Consider the following 14,726-nt stretch of genomic DNA (forward strand, 5'->3'; position numbering starts at 1 on the left):
TCCACCCTTTTATAGGGAGGCTTTGGCTAAAAAGGTTAGACAAAGCAGGAGCAAAGAAACAAAGTGAAAGTTTAGTGCTTCTCTCTCTTACTTTTGTTGTCTACCCGATACCTCCATACTGATATACGGAGGTATATATCTACCTGATATATTCCATAGCTTTGCACTGATTCTCCCTTAGTAACAGTATTTTTACCTTGATTTCTAAGCTTTGACTAAAGAATAAATAAAGTCCATATCAATTCAAGTTTTGCTGAGAAGGCAGCTAAAAAAAAAAGTTAGAATTGCTTAGAGGTACTTTATTAATGTTGGCCATTCTGCAATAGAAAGCATGGTAACTGTATCTGTGAGGAGCAGGACTGTCCCATTAATAGACTGCCAATTAGTCTGGAGGTGTGTGGATGATAATGAAGACCTGTGGATTACTGCAGCTTTTAGTGTCATGAAGTTGTCCCACGGGGCACAGATCATTCCCTTGTTCTTGAGTCCATAGTTGGTTTCAACTAGCTCCTTTATGGAGCTGCAAGCGGTCTAATGTGTCTTGGCAAGACCGTTTGGTCTTCTGGGGCTCTCTGCTGCAGTACTAGTAGGCTTTGGGTTTCTCTTCAGGGCACCATATTGCACAGAACAAGTGAACAGAATGATCATTACTAGTTGTTGCCTACTATATCTCTTATTATATTTCTAATAAGCGCCTAAGGATTGTACTCCTCTTGTTTACTTACGACTTGACTGAAGCAATTATCAGCTTTTCAAGGATGTCTGCATAATTCCTTGAAAACAGTAAACATGAAACTCAGATGAAGGTAGTCAGGTTTAGAACAAACTTGGAATAACCCCTTAAGGAACAGTATTTTTCCTTAAATCAACCCCTTATTTGATTTGAAGATAGCAACAACTATTGGTAAACCTCTGTGTCCCTGACCTTCCCTCTTAATGGCAAAATCTCTCTCATATTTCTTGTATCAGTTGTAACTGGCATGGCATGATTATAGCATGTGTTCTATATTTTATGATCCAGGGTCCTTCATATCTGAATTATACTACAAAAGTCTTGTAGAATATATCCATTTTGTTAAAGTAGTTAGAGGAGCCAGCATGCCATGGGAAGAGCTGCCTAACTCATTTTAACTCAGCCATTACCTGGAGGGGTGATTCTACAGACCTGAATAAATTTAAGTATATGCATAATGCTAAGTCCTCATTTGAGTATTTTGGCTAAAATAGAAACAGGATTACTTATACCTCAAAAATTAATCAGAGACTTATATGCTGTGCTGAACTGAGATATGAAGTCCCTCTTTTTCCAAGGAAACAATAGCATGAACATTGCTTTTAGGCTTATGTTTTTTTAAAATATGGTTAAAACATATTTTAATTCTTTTTTATTTTTTTCAGCACCGCACTTCCATTCTCCAAAACACTTCTAATCACATATTGCTTTTCATTGCAACATGAGTCAATTTAGTCAATAACTCTGTGAAGCTGTATCTTTAGCAGATGATGAGATTATATTGTTAAATCTTAGCAATTAAAGTTCTACATCTTAGGAATAATTTTTAAGAGTTCTTTTTGTATAGAATTAGAGAAAATAGAATTTCCTCTAGTTTAATTGTTGCAAAAGTCATTAGCCATAGCTTAGAATACAACCTCCTTTTCTGCTTTGTCTCTCATTAGAACTTTTTACAATTCACTATAAATTTTTACAATTTTTTTCAATCTTAAAGAATAACTGTATCAATAGACCTTACTCAAACAAGTATATGACATTAGGGTTTACAAGTAGAATGGTAATAATTTAAAAGTGCTGAGTGTTAAAGAAATGGTTTAATATTAAAAAAATATATTTATGGTATCTTGTTGTGGAAACAAGGAAAGTCTTCTCGGAACACTTTTCCTCCTGCCTTGATTTTTCGGTGTTGAATTGCTGTAGGTATTTATGAAACTATAAGGATCTCTTTTGTTGGATTTGTGTATCACTGTCTTGGATTATGAGGCAGATCTTCTTGGCACAGGTCTGAAACTGTGCCTGAAATTTCTACATACAGTGTATACCCACCTACAGGCCTTAGGAAGATTTTGAGATAAATGAGGAAAGTAATCCATGTATCAACTGAAATAAACTTTTGCCATATAGTTGTCACATGAACATCTTAATGAAGCCAGGAAAATACATTTGAGAACTGTTTGCAAGGGTGAAATAATTTTGCCCCTAAGTGGTCAGACCATACACTTGATCATCTGAAAGAATTTTCTTAAACTGGATTTACTGACTTTTTTTGCTATTATTATTTTAGGTTTATATTGTTGCAGCATTTACAGGTCACTAAAAGAGCAGAGTTCTTACAGAATAGGAACTGTACTGTAAAAGTTTAAATAGAAGGAAAAAGTATTCCAAGACCACTGTCACAGACTTCTGTCTTTAGATAATAACAACTATGCCAAGTATTGGCCTTGAAAACCTTCTGCGTAGATTTAAGGAGAAAGATACGCCATCACAGCCTGTGTGTTGTTCAGATGTTACTTCAGCTTTCTTGTTTTATTCTCTTCTCTGAAATTGTCTTATTTTTTAGTGAATAATGATCTATCTTCCAAGTGCTCTATGTTCCTAAATTTTTTAAAAAGATTCTGGAGTTTCTAGATCAATAATCATAAAAGAATTGTTTAGCCATTACATTTAAGGTTACAGTCATCCCACCAGTTTATGTAATTTATTTCATTGCACCATGGACCTGCTGTTTTAAAGGTCTGAATATTCTCAAAAAATATTTGTAGACCTCTGAGATCATTGTGTTCTGTTGATCTAATACCGGCTCAGCGTGTCCTCCAAAAAACTGTGTTAAAGCCCACAGAACTCTATAGGCACATATATATGTGCACACTTTTCTGTATGTGCATGTAAGTTCTTGAATATTGTATTTCTTTTATGAAAACTTAAAACATCATCTTTGTGAGGGAGACAAAAAGCCTACAGGCTCGGAAGGGTATAGCTGGATATCTAGTACTGGATCTGTTCGTTATAGCAGACTGGATAGGATAATTGTCCTGCTGCTTCTGCACTGACAAAGTTTATATTTGTATACAAACAAAATACTTTGTATGAAAGTATTTCTATCACTGGATCAGCTTTGTATTCTCTCACTCTTATATTCATCCTACACTAGCAATATTAATCTGTGTATGTTTTATTAAAGATAGTCTTACTGTTTTAAAGATGTAGGTAACTCTAAAAGGCCTAATTTTAGACACTAAGGTGAGATTTCTTTTGGAGTGCAGATGTCCTTTTCCAAAGGGTCTTGCTTTGTCAGTAAATGGAGGTATGTGGCTTACTGATTTTTGGCAAGTTAATTCCATGTTGTTTATTGACTTTCTCCAAAAGACATGCTTTTGCCCTTAACAGAAGGCAGCACTAGAGCCTTTATGAGAGGTTTTAGGTAGATATGGTTATATAGTAATATCCGTATTTATCAATGCGCAGAGTATATGAAAACAAAATAAATGTAATCCTTGTTTTTAGTGTTTTTATAATCTTTTCCCACCTTTTCATCTTCATAACCATCCAGTGGTTAGGATCCTATAGTTTGTTTATTAAGCATGGTATAGCCAATTGTATTTCAGATACGACAACAGTAATAGTCATAAATTTAATGACAATCAGATATATAGTAATATTAATAGAAACAGGAGCAGCTTAGACATAATTACTATCTTTCTGAGTGGGAAGCACTAGCAGGGTGTATTCATGATTTATTTAAAAGATGTATTGGGTTTGCGTGGCAAGGTTTTGGTAGCAGGGAAGGGGGAGGCTACAGGGGTGGCTTCTGTGAGAAGCTGCTAGAAGCTTCCCCCATGTCCAACAGAGCCAATGCCAGCCGGCTTCGAGACGGACCCGCCGCTGGCCAAGGCCGAGCCCATCAGCGACAGTGGTAGTGCCTCTGGGAGAACAGAGTTAAGAAGGGGAAAAAGTTACTGTGCAACAGCAATTGCAGCCTGAGAGAGGAGTGAGGATATGTGAGAGCACCAGCCCCGCAGACCCCCAGGTCAGTGCAGAAGGAGGGGAGGAGATGCTCCAGGCGCTGGAGCAGAGATTCCCCTGCAGCCCGTGGGGAAGACCATGGTGAGGCAGGCTGTCCCCCTGCAGCCCAGGGAGGTCCACAGGGGAGCAGATCTCCACCTGCAGCCTGGGGAGGACCCCACGCCGGAGCAGGGGGATGCCCGAAGGAGGCTGGGACCCCGTGGGAAGCCCACGCTGGAGCAGGCTCCTGGCAGGACTGTGGCCCCACGGGGGACCCATGCTGGAGCAGTCTGTGCCTGAAGGACTGCAGCCCGTGGAAGGGACCCACGCTGGAGAAGTTTGTGGCGGACTGTCTCCTGTGGGAGGGACCCCACGCTGGAGCAGGGGATGAGTGAGGAGTCCTGTCCCTGAGGAGGAAGGAGCGGCCGAGACAACATGTGATGAACCGACCCCGACCCCCATTCCCTGTCCCCCTGCGCTGCTGGAGAGGGGAGGAGGTAGAGAAAATTGGGAGTAAAGTTAAGCCTGGGAAGAAGGCAGGGGTGGGGAGAAGGTATTTTTTAAGATTTGGTTTTATTTCTCATTATCCTACTCTGATTGGTAATAAATTTCACTAATTTCCCCAAGTCGCGTCTGTTTTGCCTGTGACAGTACTTGATGAGTGATCTCTCCCTGTCCTTATCTCAACCCATGAGCTTTTCATTATATTTTCTCTCCCCTGTCCAGCTGAGGAGGGGAGTGATAGAGTGGCTTTGGTGGGCACCTGGCATCCAGCCAGGGTTGACCCACCATAAAAAAATAAAGCACTTTATGTTAAAGCACTTATTAATTTGACAGCCAAACTACACAATTAAACATTTGGAAAATTAATAATTCTGGCATTGAAGGAAAGCAGCAAACCCAACCATTGAATGAGAACTGGAAACTTTGCAATACAGTACTTTTTATCAGAAGGGAAGTATCAATTTTGTGTCCTTTCCAAGTTTGACCGGTTGTCAGATAAAGGCTGCTGTCAACATTTTCCCCTGTAAATGTTCTTCCAAAAGGCTGATAACACAGAAGGTCTTTGGTTTCAAATAGTTGTCTTTTGTTTTGTTTTGTTTTTAAATAAAAACAGCAGCACAAGAACATAATAAAAATCCGTCCTAAATTCTCAGAGTTCAGATAAACTTTTGGTAAAGCTTCATTCTCGCTTCGTGTGCTAGGACTCCTGAGCAATACTCGGCTCAAGTGTTCTTTTGCTGTAAAGAGTAACATTTGATAGTTGATCTTTATGTATAGAAACATAGCGGAAATGGGAATATTTTTAGCAACTCATATTTTCTTCACTGATTATCCTTTTAGACATGCAGAACACATTCATTTACATATGCCTTTTTCTTCTGTACCCAAAATACTTAGAGACATCTCATAATAAATGTACTTCACAAGAACAATAGTCTCAATTCATCTAGTTCTTTGGATTTTGCTCTTCTCACCCTCATTTGCAAAGAAAGGATGGCCCAGTAGTTAAGTCATTAGGCTGCTGGTTTGGAGATGGATTTTAGTGCTCTCAAGGTGTAGATTTCCTTTCCAACTTAGACAAATCTGTCAGATAAGGAGAATATTACTCCATCTAACCAGGACATTTTGAGGCTGAATATATTAGTTCGTCCTCAGATAATGTAGTAAATGCCCAAAGTAAGAATATTAGGGAATTTTATTAGTATTCTATGAAAAATAGATGCTGTTACCACACAGCATATCTTGGAGCCTATAGTCAGTGGTGAAAATGTAAAGAATAAAATTTGCGCAAATTATTTAGCATGAAACGCTCTCTTTTAAATTGTCTGCTTTTTGTAGGACAGCATTTTTGCCTTGACAACTTAGAATTCTTTGGCTCTGATGAAGAAATATGAGAGATTTAAGGAGGTGTTTGAACAATTAGTGGTCTTTCTATATTAAATTAAATCAGCTGATTTCCTTAAGAGCAACTGTAGTAGTAATAGCATGCAGCATGAATCTTGTAATTTGATTATACTGTTTAGTAAAAAGTGTTTTAATGAAGCCTATAAAGACAATTTGTTTTTTACTCATTTCTATCACTCTAGTGGATCCAACCCCAATTTATGAAGGAGGATGGTAGGTGTTGGGTGATTAGGTAGACTTTAATTTGACTCAGGTATGTCTTTTGGACGGACTAAGTGTTCTGTTTCTGTCTCATTGCTGATGAAGCGTATCACATTAAGACTGTCATCTGGCAGACTTCTCAATGAAGTGTTCTTCATTTTACAGCACTGCTGACAAAACTCTGTTCAATCCAGAATAACAGCTGAAGCATTTAGTAGCTATGGTTCTTTGTTTTTCTTGTAGGGTCAACGATTGCATCTTACGAGTGAATGAAGTCGACGTGTCAGAAGTCTCTCACAGCAAAGCCGTGGAGGCCCTAAAAGAGGCTGGCTCCATAGTACGATTGTATGTTCGTCGAAGGAGACCTATTCTGGAGACCGTGGTAGAGATCAAGTTGTTCAAAGGACCTAAAGGTAAATGTGAAAATGAAAAGACATCTATTTTAAACTTGATGTTTAACCTCTCCTGTAGCTCAAATGGCATCTGACTTTGTTGATTTGTTAACTGGTTGACCTGTCAAATACTGAAATGCAGTTAATTTAGGCTGGTAGAACTTCAGTTCATGGTTGCATGTCCCTTCCTGAAATATAAAGGAATTCAGGGACTTGTGGTTTGTTTCATTTGATGTTTACTGTAGAGATGGCTCGTTACCTCCTGAAGAAATGTAAGATGCAGAGATATTATGCTTTATATTGGCAGCACGTATACTTCCTCTAAAGTTCCTCTACTGAGACCTTTGGCTTTCATTTAAGGTGCTGTTGAATACAGAGTTTCTGAATTCTCCCTTTTTTCAGAAGGCTTCATGATTATCCAACATATCCTTTCTACTTTCATGTTGATGGTTTCTTCTGCCGTTGTCTTTGGAACAAGACAAGAACACTAATTCACCCAGATACGTAGGAGAATTTTATTTTATCCTTCAACAAAATTACATGGAAGTCTAGCATGATACCTTCACTAGTCTAAATCAGCTTTATCGCTTCCACCAGAACCTTCTGGTTACAGAAAAAAAACCCAAACTCCTTTCTAGAAGCATTAGTACAAATTGTGAATATTATATTTTCACCTTTCCTTTTGCAAAAAGTTTTTATTTGCAAAAGTGTTATTTTTAACAAATTTAATTTTATTGTTTTTCCTGCCTGAAATTTCCCTCTTGCTACTGTATTTTTCTTCATAGCTAATTTCTGGGCAAAGAAAATGGTTACTTGCACAATACCTGCAGATAGAATGAACAGCAGTAGATTTTTGGATCCATAATAATTATTTCATAAGCAAGTCTTTAATTAATGGTATATACATGAAATGAAGAAATATGCATGTCTCAATATATGCCATGCACATGAGATTATTCTACCTGTCGTATCTACTGTGAATAACCTGTAGCTTTTTCAGTAGTTTCCCTTACATCTCATCTCATGTGAATATTACAGTATGCTTCTACATAGTTCTTTATACCAGTAAAGGAGTATATTTGTTTCTAATACATGTGGAATTGCTGAGATTATCCATCCATAGTATGCAAAGATAGTGCACTGTTTTCAAGATTGCACTATACCTCTTCTACGTATATCATGGTTATTTGGCACAGCAGTGTATTCATCATCCTCTATTCTTGACGAACAGTAAGAAATATTTAAACATGCATCTGAGGGTAAACCCCTAAAAGTCTGGATTCTTGAGGTCAATTACAATGCTAAATTGACTTTCTAATGGAAAAGCATCTCTAATGAGATTTTGTACGTGTATGAACTCAGAATAGTAGTGCAGACAGCAGTGGGTTTTTTTAAAGCTTTGGAATTAAACTAAGTGTGTGATATGATAGTCATTTTGAGTAACCTAAGGCTAAAGAAACTAAAATTAACATATCCTTTCAGGTTGTGATGAAACAGTAAAAATTATTCTCCATGACCAAATTTTTGCTGCATTGTAGAAATGGACAAGAGAGGCAATCATTATCTAATAACATTTTTGCATCATGTTTGTTTTGATTGTATGCCTGAAACTCTTTATTTTTACATTTATTTTCATAAAAGAGAGTGGATACCAAAAAAGTGCTTTTTATGACAAGCTAAAGAAGCTCTGCTGTTTAGTGCTACAAATGTAATTTCTTAGCTATGTTCTTATATGAAGTTCACTACAGATATGTAATATAAATAGTGAATTTTATTGTTAAGCAGAATATCTTTTTAAAATTTTCACTTCAATATTATAGAAATAAGTTAACTGGAAACTTGGATGAAAAAAAAAGTTGATGTGCTAGTTCTTTGCAAAAGCCAGGGTTTTTATAATTTAGGCAGTAAGGAAGCATACCATTGTATGCTTTCTATATTCCACAGATGAAAAAAGCAGAATGAAGAAAATAGGTTATAGATTGGTTGGAAATCTTATCAATACTAATTATAATATCTGTAGCAGTTTTCCTTTGAATTTTTCAAAATATTCCATGAAAAATAAACTATCTGTTGAGAGGCATCAAACTCACGGCAGAAGTTGAGAATAAAACCTGTGAATCTTGGCTGTAGGTTTCAGTGCTAGTCACTCGTGTGACGCTTACCTACTCATATTTCAGGTGATCTTTCCGTGAGCTGCTCTTTCACACCATTACTATGCAGTGCAAGAGCAACTTAGTATTTATATACACAGTGTTTCTTATTTCTCGGGGTGAAATTGGAATGTTTTGATATTCAGAGCAGGACCTGAAAATCAGCGTGGTAGCTCCCATACCATTCCTTCCTTCCTACTCACAAAGTGAATAAAGAAAGTGAATCTGTTTTTTAGACAAGAAGGCTGCTCCATACTAAACTTGAAGCGGCAAGTATCTTTCCAGTTGCTTCTTTCCCTGTCTATCTCTGTCAGTATATAACTCAGTATATACTGAGTTCACTCCTCACTGGGTTGAGAATTTACCACATGAAAGCAAGTCTTGGCTTCCATAATACCATATAAACTCAGAGATCACTAGGTTGCCTGTGTATGTATAGTAGATCATATCTTTCAGCACTTGAAGGTGATAAAGAAGGAAATTTGCAAGGCTTTTTATATAAATATTCTTTTAATTTCATCTGAGGTATTCAGGATGAGGGCTTTTACAAGCTCTGAGTCCATGAAGGTTAGCTTTTTTAAAAATGGATGTTAATTTTTCTAGCTAGCAACCACCATATAAAAGACATAGGTTCATTTTGCAAATCTATTTTGAACATAAGTTAAATATGCATTGTGTAGCAATGGCTTTTGGTATATGGCAGGGGAAAGGTCATGGTAGTGCACTGCCAAGTGGCACCTTTTGAATGCAGATCCCCGTGCAATCGTCGCTGCTGCTTTACAGAAAAGCTGTCCTGGCATCACATGTGCTAAAAGGCCATGTAACTCTTTCACTTGACTTTCTGGGAAGAGAGGTAAACAAAGGCAAAAATTAGTTGTGTAATAGAAAATCAAGGTTTCAAACAGAACTGCAGCTGTGTAGGTATTTAAAGCTGTGCATTCATCAGTTTGCCACACCTGATTGATAATATTGGCTGATGTCAATAGTCTGTGTCTTGAAGGTGATTGCTAACTGCGATCATTACAGGATCTCCCTCTCACTGTGCTTGGGAGATTGTCTTTTGTATGCTTTTTGTACGTCTGTTCAGTCAGATGTACAATTTTAGTGATTCACTGTTTGGCTTTGCATAGCATTTAGTAGTAAACAGTAGGTGTTTTATTTCAGTCACTCCCAGGACGCTGCAGGTTTTAGCAGCCAGCATCTTTGCAGTAGCTGAGGGCTGTAACAGAGGAAGGATATACAATGGAGCTTTCTTATTGAAAATCAATAGTATTTAGACACAACTGAAAATCCTATCCTTAAGTAATACACTTTTCTTGCTCTGTATTGAAACATAACAAGACTAACAGTAATGAGAATGGATTGTGTACACTGCAGTATTTGCTCCTGGGGAACAAACATGCAGACATTCAAAACAAAGCAATTTAATGGTGGTATTTGACTTTGTAATATTACTTGTGTATTAGCTTCCCATAAGACCCTGCAAAGAACTGTGAATGAGCAGTGAATTATGAACTTCAGTCACTATTCAGAGATTACAGTGCTCAAACCCATTCGATTTCATTTGACTGGAGGATTTTAAAGCAAAGGAATTCCACTTGCCTCTGGGATTTTCATGCTGTCCTATCACACTGCAAATCTACTTTTTACTAAAACCAGAAGTATTGAGTGGTATGCTTGATGTAAGATTAGTTATAAAAATTAAACTTGATTTTTTTTAAATTTTGTTTTTTAAAGAATTAGGCAGAAAAATGGATTTCTACCACTGTAGAAAATTTCTACAGTCAGAAACTTAGTTAAACAGAGATGTTGTGTAATATTTTACCTACCAACACCTAACTGATAATTTAAGCTCTGATACTATATACCAGAAGAAAAAAAAATGCAGAAAGTAATGATTTCAGTAACTGCAGCAGTGTTGGATCACGTAATAAACTTCTGACCTCAATTCTATAGGAAATGTGATATCTTAAAAGACAACACAGCTGCAGAAATGAAGTTTAGGGTATGTGAAGCAGAACAGCTGAGTACCTGGAAACTTGAGAGAAGAAATGGCAGACTTAAAAACACCCAAAAAAGGAACGATATAAAGGATAGCTGATTCTGCCATCTGGGTATTCTGGTGGCTTGACTATAAAGTCATAGAGAAACAGGATTAATCTCCCACAGCCTTCATGATAATTCAGTAGTAACTATCATTACAATGTTTGAACTGCATCGGAATCTTGCGGTGATGGCTAGAGCTGCCCTTTTGTTGCCTGTATTTTAGATGGAAAGGCTCTGGACAGATCAGCAGCTATGTCTCTTTTCTGTTGTGTGTAAGCATGCTTTTTTCTCATTCCTGGTGAATTCAGCCAGTGATATGTTCTGATCAGGTTCACCCCACCCGGCTTTGGGCACTTTACAAAAGGTACTTGGGGGCACTTATTCCTCTACTCTTTCCTGCTGTCAGAATTAAGGCCATATCAGGACTGTTCATTTAATCCATTTGGAGTATTATTACGTTTTGGGGCTCTAAATTAGAAATGAATGCATCTGTTAAGCATTGTTCAGCCCAATTCTGTATCTCTCTTTGGATGGCTACCCTCCTTATCTTAATTTTCTTCTTAATCAGCAAAGACTAAGCTCCTAAAACTGGACATCTCAACAAAATACTCAAAAATAAGATGGGATAAATACAAAGGGCATAGTACGCATTTATTTTTTGAATTATGTATATCCATCTAAATGTTAGATGAAGTCATTGGGCATAACCAGTTCCGGAGTTTCCATTTCATTGTTTTCTGTGCTGGACTAAAGCAACTATGCAGCACGTGGTGGCCTTCCTTTTCACGTAACTATTTGTTTGGTTCTTGATGACACTGAATAAAGTCACTAGGTAGTAGTGAAGCTTTCTTACTATACTAAGAAAAGAATCAGTATGTTTTAAGTAGTATATTTTTTAACTCATTGATTAGTTATGAAAGTTTCTTGAGAAGATGCAAGGATTTTCACCATCAGTATAAGGTATGATTTCACTGTAGATTTACCTTGAATTGTTACTGAAATGTTCTCTACTCCATTACTGTCTATAGTTTTATAGAAGTTCATACTTCTGTTTCATAGAAGTTGACAAATTTTAGTTTGGATTGATGGCTTTATTGGAAAAATCTTGTGTTCTGTTGCATAGATAGCATCCCAGCTTGCAGTGACAACTGAAATAGTCAAAAAAGTACAGCCGAATTATGTGTATTTTAAAATGTCTGCTAAAAAAAGTGTTCAATTTAGAACAGCAGAATAGAGGAGTTTTTTAGTTTTTACAAGTGCTGCTCCCAGTAAGGAAAGGAGAAATCTTACCATTTTTATCTACTAAAGCAAAGCCAAAGGTTACCTTTTTATCTCAGGTAATGGCTACAGCACTTAAAATGAAAGAGCGAGCTTTTGCAAACAAAGAACCCCAATTATTTCTTTCCCAATTTCAGAGAACACTGAGAGCTTTCAGATCTTCCTGTTTGATAACTGATTGCAAGTGCTTGCTTCAGACTGATGATGGTACATGTTTTTTTATTAATATGGCTGTCACTTCTACTACTATACTGGCCTACTTTCTCTAATTTAAGGGACACTAAATAACGCATAGCAAACTTTAGCATTTGGGGAGAGGGGGGGTTATGGCAAGTTAGGCGATGTTTTGTTAATTTATGATCACTTGAAACCTTCAAAACATTTTTTATTTAATGCTAAGAAATGTTTTTGTAGTTCAAATATGTTTTCAGCAAAATTGTTTTTTCACAGTTTGAACAGAACCTTAAACCTTTTCTTCTGGTCTTTTAAGAATTTCAGTCTTATGATCTCGTCAGCTGTGAATTTACTTCTGTTTTTCAGTGTTGTCCTCCTTCTGTGCTGTGAGCTTTTTTATGAATTCTGATCTAAAACAGAGCAAAATGGGGCAACTTAAAAAAAAGACCTGTAGAAAAATGAGGAAGCAGGCAAACTTTCCCAAACCTGGATTTAACAAACTATTTAGGTTCTCAACTGTAATTTAAGTGCTTCCCTTCATATTACTGTAACACACTATCACTTACTACAGGTATAAATAGAAAACCACAACTGAAACTAAAATACCATATTTTGTGAAATGTCTTTGCTTGAAGGGACTCACAGTTCATCCAATTAGAAGAAAGTGCTCTCTCAAGCACTAATACATAATTTTCCAATTTTAAGATAGTGATTCAAAACCATCATTTATAAGTTAACATCACTAAAAGGCATGACTTCCCTGCAGGCTAGGATTGTCTAATGTAAGAATATGTGAGTATCTGCATAGTTTATCACATGAAAATTGTATTCTCTTGAAACTCATAAAATTAGAAAGCTCTGTGATAGTGCTATAAAAGCCTTTGCTGTTTTTCAAAAATATTTTGACATATTAGTGTTGCCAATGCCTGATGAAGAAAAAGTGGTAGGTTTTATCTGCACCTTCGTATTTCACAGACTGAGGATCTTGTTCTTTAATTTAAGTGATGATATCTGCATACAGCTGCTGTTATCATATTCTGCTTTATGGCATAAATTAAATATTAAATGTATTATCTGCTTTTCGTCACTACAGACTTGCCATCTCATTTGTATAAATTACTACATACGAAATATTTATTAAAAACCATTCATTCTGTAGAGTGGTTCCTTCCATTCCTGAAGAAATGTAGTGCTTGTTTATTGTAATCTCACATAATAATAGTTATTGTTATTAGTGTGGCACTTCAGTTCTAGTACTTCAGGCTTTGCCTACCATCTTTTTGTCTTCGGTGGAGAAAGAAAGTAAATCTGTCATGTTTTTTGTTACAATTGCAGTTAAATGGCCAGTGATGGTGGTATCAAATTGTTGTCACATCAGACCAAATTCAGCCATTTTTGGAGCTAAGTTGTCAATCGATAAAGCAATTCTTTTCCACATCAACAAGAATAATTTCAAATGGAATTCAAAAGCCATCCATCTGGTTGGCTGTCTTACCTAAAACTAGAACTATCCTGTGAGCTGCAGGATATCACTTCTTTGAAGTCTTATATTTTCATGGTAATTCTGACTTCCTCTTTTGTCTTTTTCTGTCATATTGCATTAGCAGTAAAGGAATAAACAAAATGACTTGGAAGACTGTGCAGCAATTTCATATACATATATTTGGTTTGGTTTGGTTTGGTTTGGTTTTCCCTCAAAACCATTCATTTCTTAAGAGCTCTCCAAGCAGTTCTAAGAATCCTGGGTTAATATGCAAAATGAACATCTAATCTTGTAGTAGATTGTAAGTACCAGTTTCCAGGAATCATTCACAAGGAGTGAGGTTTCTACTGAAATGAACAGTACTTTCTGCAACTCCATCATGCTAACTATTTCTGAAGTGGTGCAGTAGCAATTTCGAAGTGCAGTGCTGTATTTTAATAGCCAATTGAGATGGCTATAAAAATCCAGCACTGCGCATTAAGATCATTACTAAATTGCTTCAGCAATACTTACTGATGAGGCAGCTTCAGCAGAACACGATTCATCTTAATGAACTGTGGCTGCAATAGAGCAAAAGCAGCAGCACAGGGAAAGAAAGATGTGCAGGTAGGTTTGGATGCCAAAAAGCTCGAGATTTTGTTTCAAGAAAAAAAAGCTTTGGCTAGCTTCTTTTTGTCTTCAGTGGAGAAGGAGAGTAAATCTGTCATCTTGTTTGTTACAATTGCAGTTAAGTGGCAGAAGATGGTGGTATGAAATTGTTGTCATGTCAGACCAAATTCAACCATCTTTGGAGCTAAGTAGACCATTGAAATTTCAGTTGACAAAATCTTCTGTGCTGGTCCTTTCTGAATTAGGTAGGGATTTTGTATTTTTGTCCAGCTGCCTAGATAGTTTCATCAGCTCTGACTAGAGACTGCAAGTGGTATGGTGTACCAGTGTGACCTTGTTTTTTATCATTCTCTGTCATGAGATGTTAATCTTTTTGCTGTGGTCAAAGTTACTTCTGTGGCTTTTGCTGAGAAACAAGAGCGGTTAGCATGACTTACTAGATTCGCTGCTTCCCCCCCCCCCCCTTCTTG

General features: G+C 36.9%; 1 protein-coding gene across 33 annotated transcripts in view; it reads left to right on the forward strand.

The window, feature by feature from the left end:
- DLG2 (discs large MAGUK scaffold protein 2) overlaps positions 1 to 14,726 on the forward strand; it is a 1,027,713-nt gene that overhangs the window by 692,399 nt on the left and 320,588 nt on the right. For all 33 annotated transcript variants that reach the window (XM_052812305.1, XM_052812308.1, XM_052812306.1 and 30 more), the window contains one exon: positions 6,368 to 6,537. In XM_052812305.1, the coding sequence (XP_052668265.1) occupies positions 6,368 to 6,537 (170 nt within the window). The remainder of the gene's footprint in view (positions 1 to 6,367; positions 6,538 to 14,726) is intronic.

This window comes from Harpia harpyja, chromosome 17, assembly GCF_026419915.1.
Source record: "Harpia harpyja isolate bHarHar1 chromosome 17, bHarHar1 primary haplotype, whole genome shotgun sequence".
Lineage (NCBI taxonomy): Eukaryota > Metazoa > Chordata > Aves > Accipitriformes > Accipitridae > Harpia > Harpia harpyja.